At 33.7% G+C, this 15,809-nt stretch overlaps 2 protein-coding genes across 6 annotated transcripts in view; one reads left to right on the top strand and one right to left on the bottom strand.

The window, feature by feature from the left end:
- The window catches only part of LOC106102355 (transient receptor potential cation channel trpm), a 121,239-nt gene that overhangs the window by 97,341 nt on the left and 8,089 nt on the right, over window positions 1–15,809 (bottom strand). For 3 of the 5 annotated variants that reach the window (XM_013281795.1, XM_013281794.1, XM_013281798.1), the window contains exon 2: window positions 13,772–13,846. The exons of 1 other annotated variant lie outside the window; for it this stretch is intronic. In XM_013281795.1, the coding sequence (XP_013137249.1) occupies window positions 13,772–13,846 (75 nt within the window). Of the gene's footprint in view, window positions 1–990; window positions 1,105–13,771; window positions 13,847–15,809 lie in introns of those variants that run through there. One more of the 5 variants, XM_013281796.1, reaches the window with a different exon arrangement.
- Window positions 6,597–15,809, top strand: part of LOC106102359 (5-formyltetrahydrofolate cyclo-ligase) — a 29,218-nt gene continuing 20,005 nt past the window's right edge. Inside the window, exon 1 of the mRNA XM_013281805.1 lies at window positions 6,597–6,721. The gene's annotated coding sequence lies outside the window, so the exon portion shown is untranslated. The remainder of the gene's footprint in view (window positions 6,722–15,809) is intronic.

Here is a 15,809-nt window from a genome sequence, read left to right as displayed (position 1 = left end):
AGTTATGCCGTAACACACATAAAAAAAAAATAAAAAAAAAAAATATACCGACGAATTGAATACCTCCTTCTTTTGGGAAGTCGGTCAAAAAACGAGTTATTCGAAAATATGCTGTGATTGCTGACATCTTTGGCAACAAAGAAGTGTGTTTACGCTTTATTATAATAGTATAGATCGGAATTTTTAAAACAATAGAAATACGCATCAAGTAAACGCTATTTTAAATACGTCATTGTAATAAATCAGAGATTTAGAACGGCAGCACTGCGCTTACATTGTAGTCACAATAATTTCGAAGGATTTAATTAATTACTTAGTAAACAGCAACAGCGTGACGGAGGCATCGCTGAAACTGACAAACAGACGCGTCATATTATGTCAAACAATATGATACGAAAACATACACTACCTTGTACTACATATTTTATAACTAGCTGTTGCTCGCGACTTCGCCCGCGAGAAAAAAAAACAGCCAGTGCACTGATATTGTAGCATTTTAATGGTGAAAGAATATTTGAAATCGGCCCAGTATTTATTGAGTAATTTCAAAAATATACAAAAATCTTTGCTATCATTGGTATAGACTAGTGCTGTCCCTCAGTTTTACTCGTACACAGGATCATATGCGTATAATGGCGCTTTCTTTTTTCTTAATGCATTAAATATAGAACTTTGTAAAGTTTTTAAAACCTATACACAAGAACGTGTGTAGCAGGCTTTACGTGTAATTTACAGCTGACAGACAGATTGCAATAAAAACTCCTTAAATAAATAAAAAAGTTAAAAGTACTCATTAGTGTTAGCAACCTAAGTTTTATTGGAGTAAAACTCTAATTACGTATTTCGAAAACGCATTTCATGATCAAACCGATAACACTAAGGAATGGTTAAAAGTATCTAGGAAACTGGCCATAAGTCGTATTTTTCTATTTTCAAAATGTATGTAGATTTTTAACATGAAAACTGCGAATAGTTTTAATAAAGGCTTACCTTTTTGGGTGCGTCTCTATTCACAGCATCCTGTAAATACGCCGATGTGCAAAGTATTGTATACACAGGAGCTTCGGTTGGGATACCGAGGGACGCCATTTTGAATTTCGTGCACGAAGTAATAATTAACTGAATTTAATAATTAACCAAATCATTTTAATTGATAACACAACATTTATACAAAATTAAAGACATTTTTTGCATTATTTAAGTTAACCACGATTATATTAAAGTAATTTATTTGATAATACAAGTTGCAAGTGTTTGTAAGACGACGAAATGTTCAAAAGTGCCACATTACAGCGGCAACTGTTAATAAACACATCCGGCGCACAGGCGACAGAACTTTGTAACAACGGGACATATCACATTTGTTTCGCATAATTTTTTTTTAAGTGCAATTGTTCAAAGTTTCTAACTGCAGTGACCCTTGTTTTAAAACATATTGTGAACAAAAGGGATATTATTAAGTAAATTATATAAATGCCACAGCAGTTAAAATCTCCTGTTATACTTCGTAGATATGTTTAGTCACCTAGCAACACAGCTAAATTCTATAACGTTTATGTTTATCACTCCTTCGTTACTCATCATTTCAACTTAAATGTCGAAGCAATTTCTTACATGATATTAGAGCTAAAATATAAAAAGGGCCGCCTCAACAAAGACATGTCGTCAGGCGAGCTCGACTTATCAAGACACCAGAGTAAATACGTTTCTCAAATAATTTGTATAGGAGCTGCGATACGACTGTTTAAACCAACACAGAGTTTTAACTGCATTCCAATAAAAAAATCACGAATGGTTAGCAAGATTTGTACATATAACTAAAACGAAATATAGAACACTAGCTTTCGCCACCGACTCTGTCAGTGTGTTCTTTAAAAAGAAAAAGTGAGTAGCCTATATGTACTTTCAGACTATGTCAAATTTCATCGAAATCCTTTCAGTCGTTAAGGTTACAAACTCTTTTTTTTTATAACATAAGGTGGCAAACGAGCAAGCGACCACCTGAAACCGAGAAAATGGCGAAGCAACCGCTGCCTATAGACATCCGCAATTGCAGATGCGTTGCCTAACCTTATACGACGGAGGAGGAGACGCACATGAAGTGGATATTTCCCCTTTCTATGCATCTCCTCCACCGTCAAATCCACTTCCTCTTCCCAATCTCTCCTTACAAGAAAAGCTGGTAAAGAGAAAGGGACTTAAATTACTCCTCCGGCACCACACTCATCATACGAAACATGGAAATGCTTCCATTTCACGCCTGTCTTATGTTTTGTCGTGGTATTACCGGGCGTGCCGGCCCTGCAGTGCTAAGATGTTAAAGCGGGCACTACCACTGTTAACTCTAACAAACATACATCCATCCATCCATTTATATAAACTTTCGCATTTATAACATAAGTAAGATTTTACATATGTTTATACGTGTGAATTTCAGGTAGACATACTTTGAAGGTTTATTAATAAAGTTTTGGTATTTAACTTAAAGGCCTTCTGCGTCTTGTCCCAAATTTTCGTAATGGTAAAGTCAAGTAAAGTGCGGGTTTAAAGTTATAAAAGGCATTTAGTCAAGAACTTATGCAGACAATGTGCTTATTTAAACTTATTAGCTGTTTACATTTCAATAATGGAAGAGAACATTAAAAAAATAATAGTATCTAAGTTGTTTTTATCTTAAATATGACTGTAACTCGATACATAAGTCTAATTTGTGTTTTTCAGAATATTAAAAACCTCTACATAATCGATCAGATAATTGTCCGCGCTTAATTCATAAAAAAAGCATTTTGAATAAAACTTTCTTTAATAAAAAGCCCTAGTCTTACGATACGCTTTAGGCTATATGTTTTCATGTTAATAAACTTATTAGATAAGTAAATTGGATAAAAAGATCCATGTGCGAAAGGGACCATAAACTACAAGCTGCCAACATCAAGGAAGCAAGGTTGCCAAAGTTTGTCATATCATGTCATTTTGACATTTGCTATTGACAATTTGACAAATGTAAACAATAATATAAAATTTTCATAATTTCATGCCGATGAAGCCGCATGAAAACAGTTAGTAATAAATGAAGGCACTCCAGTTTTATTTATAGGTTTATCGTGTGTATAAAAAGATCGTAACGAAATGCACCATTGAATAAAACGTCTCAAGAAATGCAAAACATTTTCTGCAATGAAAGTTAATCGTTTTAACTTAGTTTCCAGGTCGTTTAACGTAGTCTGGATGCCTTAAAGTAATTTAGAATACTCGATAGACTATTTCCTGTACCAGATGCTTAAGAATTCTTTACTTAAGTATGCTACTTAGATGCATGCTTGATTAAATTTCTTTTCTGCGATGTGAAATGTAAAAGTTGGAAAATAGGACTATTGTCCAGCAGTGGCAGATAAAGGCTGATGATAATGATGTGACAAACTTGTCTAGCTATAACTTGAAACATAACCGAAAACTGTTACTTTTTGTAACATTCATTTAACATTTCTTTTAACTGGGTACGCAGTGCACCCGCCGAGACGAGCACGGCGAAACACTCTATTCTCGAAACGGTCCGGACCACTTTTATTTCAATAGACACTAACTAAAATGACTGCGTATTACATGACATTTAATATACTTTTGTAGGGGAAGTGAGACTCGGCAGGTTTTTATATATTTTGTTAATGTTTTACTAGACACGACATTTTGTGTAAAATTTGTTCTCCGTCAATGAAAATATCAGATTGCAGGTAGTAATTGTAACTATCTAATATCAATACTGGTATTTACATTATTCTTTACCGTTTACCTGTCAACTTAACGTTAAGTTACCACTATTCCAGATAACTTACCTAAAACAAGGTAAGACTTAATATTTTCAAGTTAAAAATCATATTTATTGTACATCTGAGCGGTTAACACATTATTTTATTGGGAGAACTATGATTAAATTATAACCAATCGATTTTAAACCTTCTTCCTTTAATCATAAGGTATACAATTTATTACGAAACAAATTCTCATTTGTGCAAAATAATAGAATTGTACAGCGAAAGGCGACCTTGTCCCGTCTTGCGTTGTCCGCCGAGTTTATAATTAGCACTAACACTTAACATATATAAACACTTTTATTAGGTCATTGGCTAGGACATCTACAATGCACTGCTTTATGTACTACTAGCTTTAACCCGCGACTCCATCTGTGCTATATAAAAATATAGTAACTAACCATATGCTCTTCCGGACTATGTGTGCCAAATTTCATCTAGATCCGTTAAGCTGGCCTGTGGATACTTCCTTAAGCATCTATCCATCAATCTAAATGTTATAACATTAGTTATATATATATATATTATAAGATAGTATTGATTACATTTTATTAATAAATCTTTATTTCAATGTGTAATAATTACTCTAAAGACGTTGAACATATTATGATAAATTTACATCGTCAGTGGTGTTCAGTGCAAAATCCAACGTCTTTTGCTGATATGATGTTCGTATACATCCAAAGAGGTGACATACTGGCCATCAAGACTTTTGCTTATTTGATTATTATATCTGTTTTATAGTTTATAGATTCTGTTAGCGCTTACCTTTTTCTGTGGAATTTTAACTGGCTTCTGCAAATACGCCGAAGTGTACAAAATTGTATGGACAGGCGCTTCTGTTGGTATCCCCATTGACGTCATATTGATCAAATCAAATAAAAACTGACCAATATAGATATTAAATAGTCAGTAAATCAATTCACACTAAAACAGTCAAGTTCCTGGTATCTGTTTATGTTCTATCTATTTATATTTTAAAACATAAAACATCAGAACAACTCAAGAACACAAGGATTTAGATCCTTCAGAAGTGACGATATGCGCGAACGCAGCATTTTACGTCGTTTACCGCTAGTTGATATATCCGAGAATCATACGACGTGACTTTGTAAACACGTACGACGTATTATTCACCTTAAAGGTAATAAATACTATAAGTGTATGTAGACAAGAAGAAAAGATCTATGGACTATGGCCACTTTCCTATTGTGGTGAATTCTAGTCTAAACAATAAAAAAAATGTATATGCGATTAAATAGTTCCACGGTCTTAAAATTAGTAAATATCAGACATCATTTTTAAGGGTATGTCGTGATAAATTGTAATATATATGAGCTCTAAAATATGTCGTAAAAGTCTCCTAAATTGCAAATATTCAGAATTCCGAATACACTCGCGTTTGCCCATTGTTCAGCTTTCCTAAAACAATGCGCCTAGTCATCTCGTACAATAGAACCAGTTTAATATAGCATCATGTTTTGTACCTTCGTAGATATCGCTTTGTATGAACTAGCTTGAACCAATATATTTAACCATCTTTGTTTTCTGTATTTATAAATTCGTTACCAATAAGTTTATATTCTGTTCTTCTACTTCTTTGCTCTTGTCTCCTTCTAGAATAAATGGTTTATTAGAAAAATTGCGAAATATTAAAAAACCTTAAGAGACATTAGGGATAACCAGTCGTGAAACTCACAAGTCAAAATTTTCGTTAAACAATTTAAAATAAAAATGTAACGAACAAAGCGTATCTCGTAAAATGCTTAAAATATGTAATTACCTTTTCCAACAATGAATGGCGGACCCTTTTCATTTGGAAACAGCGATAAACAAACGGAACGAAAAACCTTAATCGTTTAAAAATTTAAACAGGCCGCTTTAACAAAGTCATGTCGTAGTGTACGCGGGCTCAAGTTATCATGTCCCGAGTAAATAAGAGGTTCATAATCAAACAATTTGTGTAATCAGGAGCGGTTAGGAGTACCGGCGAGCTCGAAATTTGAAAACAATTCATATTTTTCTTTTTAAACTTTTAAAATTGCTGAATCCATAATTGATTGTTTTAAGAAACTATTTTTTTTTTGTTTTCTTGCCATTGTTTTAACTTTTATGCCTGAAACTCAATCATCTATCCTCTAAACAATATAAATAAATAAATAAATTATTACTGTTAAGATTACAATTAATAATACATGCCTAGATGCTAAATGTCCTAATCAAATACAATTACAATTTTCATTTGAATTATCAGCAACTGGTTGTTTATGCGAAAAGCTTGTCTATTAACAAAGGCTTCCTTTAAACATTTCCATGCATTTTTTTCTTTTGCTAAACGGTGCTAAACTAAAAACTAAAGATTTATTATTGTTTTATTAGTAATTTAGACGAGAAGTAAAACATTGATGAAATTGAAACTCTTCGGTGGTATTGGGTATAAAATATCTGAACTTTGTAAAAGTAATTACTGGAGACTAAAAACCGGCACGGCTTTCATTGACAACTTGGAGCATCAGCAGATCTGCTTCTTTAAAAGGGAAAAAACACGGTTCTTGGTTTTAAGTTTTACTAAGAACCGTGTTTTGTTTTGTCTGGTTTCTAATTACGTTTTTTTAAATTATTTTTTGTTTATGATTAAAAATTGTATTTCATTTGAATTATTATGTTATTATACATTTGTTGCCGACGGTACTGTTTAAATACGAACGTTGAAGTTGACGTATTATTTGCTAATGTTGATACTAGTCGGGTTTCAATAAATACTCCACATGTTTTGATTGCGATTGCTTCGCTCAGTGACAAATGTTCAAGCGGTAACAATAACAATTATTTCTGTCCCAAAGTGTCGTGTCTGTACGAAAAGTACATATCGAGTAAAACAGTCTGTGATGCCAAGGATGATCGAAATAAAGGTATGTGCACATAAAATACAATAAATTAACCACAATATCTTACTAACAGCTAAACCCGTCTTGGTCCACGAGAAAATAAAAAAAGGAAAACTTTTTCTAGACTAAAATATAGCCTATCTTGTTCAGTGACAAGCTATTCGCGTGTGGCTTTTTCCACATGAAATTATATATTTTTTTTATTTTTTACGTTTGTCAAATTGTCAATTGCAAATGTCAAACTGACATGACATGATGACAAACCGTGGCAACATTACTCCCTTGATGTTAGCAGCTTTAGTTTATATGCCCTTTCACACATTAAGGTTTATTCCAATTTATTTACTCCTTAGTTTAATGGCGTGAAATTATATAGCCTAAAGCGTGCCTTAGTGTAGGATTTTCTTATTAAAAAAAGAATTATTTAAAAATATGCTGTAATTGCTGACATCTTAGGCAACAAAGAAGTATGTGTTTACGCTTTATTATATTAGTATAGAAATGTAGATAATGTAACCCCACCAGTGAAAGAATTTTTAACATCGTTTCAGTAGTTTCGTACTATTCAATACTAACAATCAATTCTCTCCCATTATAATAATAGTATAGACTAACTAGTCTGTTAATCTAAGATGTAATCTTTGGTATTGAAAATTGATGGATGGATCTTAATAATCTGCATTTCTTTTAGATCCTAGACATATATCTGTGATTTCACCATTCATTTAAAATAAACTGACGAATATAAAAAAATACTCTACTGACTGTAGTGGGTGTTTCTATTCTAATAATACGCAGAGCAAGGTAACATAAAAAGATTTACACTCCTGTCAATCACTCTTACGCAAACTGACGTTTGACTGAGAAATCTTGATTTACTTCCTACCTTAAATAAACACATCCACACGTCATTCCCATTATAACTTAAACAAGTCACGCAATAAGCTATGAAAGATTGATTTATTACGGTCATACTTGTCCTAAAACAGCATCATCATTGCTCTGTTAAAGTCAGAATTTGTAACATCCTGTATCACGTTACATCATGTAACTTGTAACAGATTTAATACAAACGAGTATTGTTACGTGGAATTTTACAAACTTAACTAGCTGTTCCCGTGCTACATCCGCATATGAAAGTTTAATTTTATTGTTTACATTTGTCAAATTGTCAATAGCAAATGTCAAAATGACCTGACAGTACAAACCTTGCTTCCTTGATGTTGGCAGCAACGTATGGTCTCTTTCCCACATTGGGGTTTTTATCCAAAATATTTACCCCTTAAGTTTAATGGCGTGAAAATATATAGCCTAAAGCGTGACGTAAGTGTAGGGCTTTTTATTAAAAAAATAATTATTCGAAAATATGATGTAATTGCTGACATCTTAGGCAACAAAGAAGTGTGTTTACGCTTTATTATAGTAGTATAGAGTATAGATATTTGGAATTTAATATTTAATTGTATACGAGCATCAATTAATCGACTTAAATAGACAACTTCGACACTCGCCTAAGGGTTTCAAGAATTACTTGTCAAAGGAACAAGGCAAAACTTTACCAAGTATCCTTGTGAAAGCTAACAAAGTATCGTTAGGAGCAAGTAATTGGTCCTTCGAAACGTTACTGTCGTCAGTTCTGAGTTTTCTACTTGAGATAAAAGATTGCGATATCTTTTCGTCTTTTTGTTAACTTCTGTTTTTAAAAGCATTACGATACTAAATTTTGACGAGACGCTTCTTATAAAGCTAGCACGTACCACCTTTCGACTGCTACGTTACTTTCTTCAGGTGAGATCGTGGTCAATCGCAGGCTTAACGTATATAAAAAAAATTAGCATACGACAAAGATGCTAGTATTAAGAGTCAGGGACATTGGTTGTTAATTGTCATTCGGCCGAATATTGAAACGAGTCTAACATTTCGTGTATGCGCATACTCAGACGTCAAAATTTTAATGAAATTCATAGTTTATGCATGGCCTTATTATTCAAGACTGTTACAAGGTAAAAAGGTCAAATTTTAAACAATAAAATTCAATTAAGAAGCAAGAAAAAATTTACACACACTATGTGCTGTTCACAGGTTACTGTTAGGTGGCGCCAGTGGTGACTTAGTCGAACATACTACACATATCAGTAACATAATTATCTAAGCATCAGTTGCTAAGGCATCAAGTGTCTATGCGTCAGATGTGATACGTTTCTAGTCTCTAGGTAAGTTGAAACTGTTGCTAAGTTGTTTGTGGCCACAGAACTAACGATCTTTTAGACGTTATACAGAAATTAGTCAACCAATTGTCAATTAGAAAAGTAATAAACAGCCTCAATGGGTATTATCTAGGGAAATTCCAAGAAATACAAATCGAAAAATGTAATCGTATATAGGTAAAAGATTTAACTTTTTGGGCTACATTCTATTAAAGGAATAGAAATACAAACTTATACATAAAAATATGCTTATAAACCCTGGAAACATTCTCAGTCATTCGTGAAAACATTATCTTCAGTAATATAGGGTAACTGTTTCAGTCGAATGTTAATTATAAAAAGTGCTAAGCGTTTTAACCGCGTACTTCATGGCCACACCTGAGATTAAATATGAGTAGAGATTACTTACTTTGCATTATAACATTAAACGCTGACATATCGCTCTTTCATGCAAGTTTAATTAAACCTAGACATATTTTAATCTACATAAGTATACATTTTATGATATTCATAGTACGTAAGCTTTGGACTTCGTACTGGTGTTTAATTACTTGAAAAGCCATAGGTATTTAGGTATTTTTGTTACTTTAACCTATACTTCTAAACTACTTTGTGGCGTAGGATGTCAACAATCACAGCATACTTACATGCTTTAGGCTGTATACTTTCACGCTATTAAACTTAGAGGGTAAATAAATCGGAAAAAACCTTCATGTGGGAAGGGACCATAAGCCACAAGCTGTCAACATCGAGATAGCAAGGTTGCCATGGTTGTGATTCGATCATTTGAATTTTGATACTTGCAATTGAAAATTTCGCAAACGTTAAAAATTAAATAAAGTTTTTATAATTCCATGCGAATGAAGCCGCATGGGTAAAGCTATTTTAAATTATAAATGCGAAAGTTTGTATGGATGGATGGATATTTGTTACTATATCATTGCAAGACCGCTTAACAGATCCAATGATATTTGGCACAGATGCCATGACTTAACATACGAAGTTATTTTATGCCTCGCGCTGGAAGTCGCCAGCAAGTTATTATCTACTTTGCAATTTATTAAATCTACATTTTTCCTAACAGATTATGTTAGTAATTGAATATTATTCTTACTTAATAAAGCATAGTTTTAATTCAATAGCGTTTCCTTTGTTCAGTTCCCGGTTCCTCGATTCAATAATTTTGAAACGTCCGTGGCCCGGATACGGCATTTTATTGGCAAGCTAAGAGGGCCACTTTGAGAGTTACTTCCACGTTTAACATAATAATAGCTGGATGTGGAGAATGGAAAACGTTCAGAACGTTTTACATAATTTTTAAAGTTGTACTTATAAGAAGGCATTTTTAATTTCATATTATTTAAAGACTTTTAGCCAGTTAAATTAAGGAATTTAGAAACTAATGAACTAAATAGATTTTATGCAATCAATGAAGTAGAAATCTTACTAATATAACTGCTAAAATTTAGATACATGGATGTTTGCAAGTTTGTAGCCTAAACTGCTGAACAGATCTCGATGAAATTTGACATCATCATCATCATCATAATCACCAGCTCACTATATGTCCCCACCGAGGGGCTCGGAGCCTACCCTAATCAGGGGTGACTAGGCCGTAGTCAACCACGCTGGCCCACTGCGGGTTGGTTGACTTCACACATATCTTTGAATTTCTTCGCCGATATGTGCAGGTTGCATCACGATGTTTTCCTTCACCGTAAGAACGTTGGGTATATTATGTACGTATGAAAATTCGAAAAATCGAAAATCACATTGGTACATGGCGTCGGGATTCGAACCCAAGACCTGTAGATTACAAGTCAAGTGCTTAAACCACTGAGCCACCGACGCTCAAATTTGACATAGATGTAGAGAACTAGAAGAACACATAAGCAACTTGCTTTTGTTTTTTAATTACATGAAGACGAAGCGAGCAAAATCTATTAAATAAAATGTAATGTACCTAGAGTCTATATTATGTTTATGCATATGCCATTTAGTTCTATAAAATCTAGAATTTTAAGGTAACATATCTAGATGAAATCACGTCCACACTGTAATTATTATAGCAGGTCTAACTTTACGTGAGAAGCGTCTCTAGCAACGAGATAGCCGAAACCTCGTTACAATGCCCCTCTTAACTAAAATTGAAGCGAAAATTTAACGAGTTTTGCGCATGATGAGAAATTTCGTTTCATTGGTTTGATTACATTCTTGTTACTTTTAAAGTGTTAAAATAATTCTTAATAGTTACTAACACTTGCTTCATTTATTCCGGTCGACGATATGCTAATTGTATTTGTCACAAGCCAGTAATGAACGCGCAGAACAATTTAACAAGTCCGTCATAAATGCACGTGTTTGAATTTACTGCTGTTTAACTACAATATACTCATAAGAATATGATTTTTATACAATAAACTGAGTCTGCAAAGACGTTTTACTGCTACACGAATTGCTCATTTGACCAAGCATAGAAGACATCCGTGAATTTTTAGTCCTCATCCCTCCCCCACGCTTTTAATAAGGATTGGATGCGAAGGGGAAGAAGCATTTAAAGGATAAATATCCTATTTCTGTGAAACCCCTTCTCTGTCTAATAATGGTCGGTCATATTAACTTGTTGCAGAACGCTTTACTGTATTATCGAATAGACGGTTGCATTTTAGTCATCTTACTGAATTAAAATTCACAACTGTTACGAAGTAATAGAAACGGAAGTAGTAGTGGGGGTAGTTTCATAAAAGCCTTTGCAAGGAGTGAGTCAGCTCAGTACTCAGTTGCTAATCAGCTCACTAGCCGTCAGTACCTGGTTCTTCCGTCGCTCAGGAGCTCAGTAGCTCAGTACATTTCTAGTCGTCACCACGGAACGTCCGAGATCTATTACGTAGTTGCCTTCGTTTTTTTTTTATATAACACAAGGTGGCAAACGAGCAAGCGGCCACCTGAAACCGCCAAAATGGCGAAGCGACCGCTGCCCATAGACATCCGCAATTGCAGATGCGTTGCCTACCCTTATACGACGGAGGAGGAGACGCACAAAAAGAGAATATTTCCCCTTCCTATAATAAAATAATTCACCAGTATTGCTCATAATACCGCTCGATTGTCATATTTTTTTTAAATTGATTTCTATCGAAATTTATAACACTACCTTTTTGACGTAGCTGGTTCTTGCGTTTTATACAATTATTTTATACATCTATATTTCGAACAAAAACATTCCCATACTTACGTGTTTCAAACACCGAGATTATAGTACATATGTTTTGCAAACAAACATGCCGCGCACACAATGGACATTCGGATATATACGGAATCCTCATGCCACATACATGTATAGATAATGGATGGATATGGATATGATGAAGTGGGAAATTACTGAAAATAAAGTTAGACACGCCTTGATTTCTCCGATTTACTGGAGTTTGTTTCTCTTGTTTTAATTTACATATACACACGATTACAAGCTAACAGCACATTTGTGTATTAATTATTTTGAAGTCGACAGTGCCCACTTAAGGGTAGGGCGGGATGGTCGTCCGCCCTGGGCGACGGATATAAAGAGGCGCCACAGACACATTGAAGGGCGTCACTAGCGTCTTTCTTAAGGGTTTGTATTGCAGTTAAAGGGCGTAGTAATAATCTCGCCCAGGGCGCCGAAAATGGTAAAATTGAATGTGTGTGTTGGTCTTACATTGGTATAGGGTCATAGTGATATGTTTGTAATTAAATTAATTTATTGTTGTCCAAATTAAAATGTCAATTAGACCAAACACGAACATCGAAACCAATTAATTTGTGTTAATTATATTCGGCCGATATAAAGAAATATATGACAAATGGTAATAATTTCACACAACGTCAAAATTCGTAAACCCAATAACGTAAATGAAACCGTATACGTATTACCAAATTCTAACTAATAATAAACATTCAACCGTATTACTTTTAAAATAAAAGCGAGTTTTCAATGACAATTTCTTAATAACTGAAAGGATAAATAATTTTCCCTAAAAATAAGAAAGCTTTCATCTCTTTTATAGAAAAACGTATTTTTCTAATCTCGGTTATTAATTTTTTTAATGGAAATTAACCTTTTTAACGGGATAGCACGTTTTAAGAAAATTGATTCGCATTTCCTTATAAAAAAATTAAGGTTGTTTTGAATGATAATGGCTAGTATTTTTTTTTTTAGAAAACACTTTCTTGAAGTAACATAATTTGAAGCTCAAACAACTCTCCCGACTCATAAAAATAACATTTATTACTATTACACCCAGAAACATGAATATGTGAACAATAAGTGCCTGTCCCACCAGTGTCTGATAGTGGCTCAGATAGCTTAAACTGACCTCACTGTCAGATAAGGCAACAAAATCCGATATATCCATCACATATTTTACACGTTGGATTTATCAGGCAAATTACAATTTAGTAGGACAGACCTTAAACCTACTAAATTTGAATCTAGGACAAATAAAATCACTCCAAACACTAAATTTCCCACTAAAATCTATATAACATCAAGAATCCAAATTTTTATAACACACAAATATGGGGATAACAAGCATGCTTGCATTTCATACAAACATCAATGGCTCTTGTATGGAAAACAAAAAGGGGAGGGGAACTCATCAAAACAATTCACACAGTCGTTAAAGGTAAGGTTTGATAAAGCATGCGTCACATCACAAAGCGAGGCGATAACGAAGCTCATTTTAGTGACGAATTGATATTGTATGTAACGCATGCTTAATTAACACACGAGGGTATTGGGGATAAAAACAATGGAAATAATCACGAATTATGATGATGATGATGGTGATGATGGGAATGCAGACCATGCTCAACACGAGCTACTGACTTTCTTTTTGTCATCGACCGGTATTGACAACGACAGCATCGCCAGCCCCACTTTTTTGAGACCACTTTGGACGCCCTGTTGAAAATAATCAAATTTAAGTACATATAGAATTACATTTAAAACAATCGTCGATAAAACAGTAATTAATAATTTATTAAGGGAAATATCAGTAGGTTAATATGAAACTAAGAGGAGGAGGGAGGGTTACTATTTACAGATTCGTGTTAAGAGTTAACTTTTATACTCTGAATAAAATATATTCAATTAAGTTTTTTTTCTTGATTGACATAGATTAAGATTAATGCCACTAAACACAGACATTTTTAGGTCAATGTGATAGATAACTCTAACAGGTCGTGTACATACTGTAAAAAAAACCTTATTCACTTAAAAGAAACAATTTGAAATTACATGATAGACGAGCTGTCGCCTGCAAACTTCGTTAGCGCAAATTTAGACCACCCGTTACGCCATTTTGACATTTGAATTAAAAAAGTAGCGTATAATATGTATATTCATGTCAGTTACCCTCCAGTGAATGTCCCGTCGAAATCGGCCCAGCCGTTTCGGAGAATACCCGAAACAAACGCGGCTTGCGGACAGACAGACAGACAAAAATTATTAAAATGCGGTTTTCATTATCAGCATTGCAAACATATCATCTTCCCGATATCTGGAAATTTTCTTTTGATATTACAAAACAAACATACATTCCAATTTTATTATATGTAAGATATAGATAGAAGATAGATATGAAATTATATAACTAAGCTTATTGCAATTTCGATGTGGCAATCAGAAGGTCCATTAATGTCGAATCCCGCAGATAACCGGAGGCAAACGCCCTATTAAGTTCGTCATTAGAGACTTTACTCCATTGTTTAACTTTGATCATTGAGACAGAAATACCCAGAGACGTAATAACTTATCTGCGACAAGTTGTATCATACTCTCTGATATTACTATTATTCTACATTTATGGTCTTACGATAGTTGTATATTTATATTCTATGTTTTCTACTATTCTAACACTTAAGGTACAAAGGCATGCAGCCTTTAAATATATTTTCATACTAATATTATAAATGCGAAAGTTTAGACGAATCATTCCGTCTGCGTGGAATTAAAAAAAAAGTAAGTAGCCTATATGTTCTTCCAGGCTATCCTCTACATCTATACCAAATCTCATTGAAATAAGTTAACCCGTTTAGGCTACAAACTCTAACAAACATCCATCCATCTAAACTTTCGTATTGATAATATTACTAGCTGTTGCCCGCGACTCCGTCCGCGTGGTATTAAAAATAATAAAAGTGAGTAGCCTATGTGTTCTTCCAGATTATCCTCTACGTCTATGCCAAATTTCATCGAAATCCATTCAGCCGTTTAGGCTACAAACTCTAACAAACATCCATCCATCTAATCTTTCGTATTTATAATATTAGTAGTTGTTGCCCGCAACTCCGTCCGCGTGGTATTAAAAAAATGAAAGTTAGTAGCCTATGTGTTCTTCCAGATTATCCTCTACGTCTATGCCAAATTTCACGGAAATCCGTTCAGCCGTTTAGGCTACAAACTCTAACAAACATCCATCCAAACTTTCATATTAGTCTTATATAGAAAGGACAGCGTTGTTGATACAGATATAGTACGTGGAATGGAGATATAGTATCGTGGCCACCCACGGCATAAACAGCGCGTGCTACACCCACCTGTCCCTACACACCTGTATAAACTTTATTTATAGGGTTGTCAACTACTAGTAATTTAAAAAAAATCTAAATTAATCAACCATTAATATAAGACGAATAGGACGCTTGTGTCAGTCGTACAAAATGGTACTTTATAGAACAAAAACTGAAAGACAAAGAACACATTTTAAAACAATCCCAAAAGACCCATAAAACATATTAAAAGACATTTATGTTAACCCTTTAAAAATAACATTCTTAACTGTATTAGTTTTTATATCAAATACTAGATGTTCAAATCTTTCCTCTTTGTTATCACACTAATATTATATATATATATATATATA

This window comes from Papilio polytes, unplaced genomic scaffold (genome assembly GCF_000836215.1).
Source record: "Papilio polytes unplaced genomic scaffold, Ppol_1.0 DF823923.1, whole genome shotgun sequence".
NCBI classification, from domain to species: Eukaryota; Metazoa; Arthropoda; class Insecta; order Lepidoptera; family Papilionidae; genus Papilio; species Papilio polytes.
The sequence above is the reverse complement of the archived record's forward strand: the minus strand, read 5'-3'. Positions and strand labels throughout refer to the sequence as shown.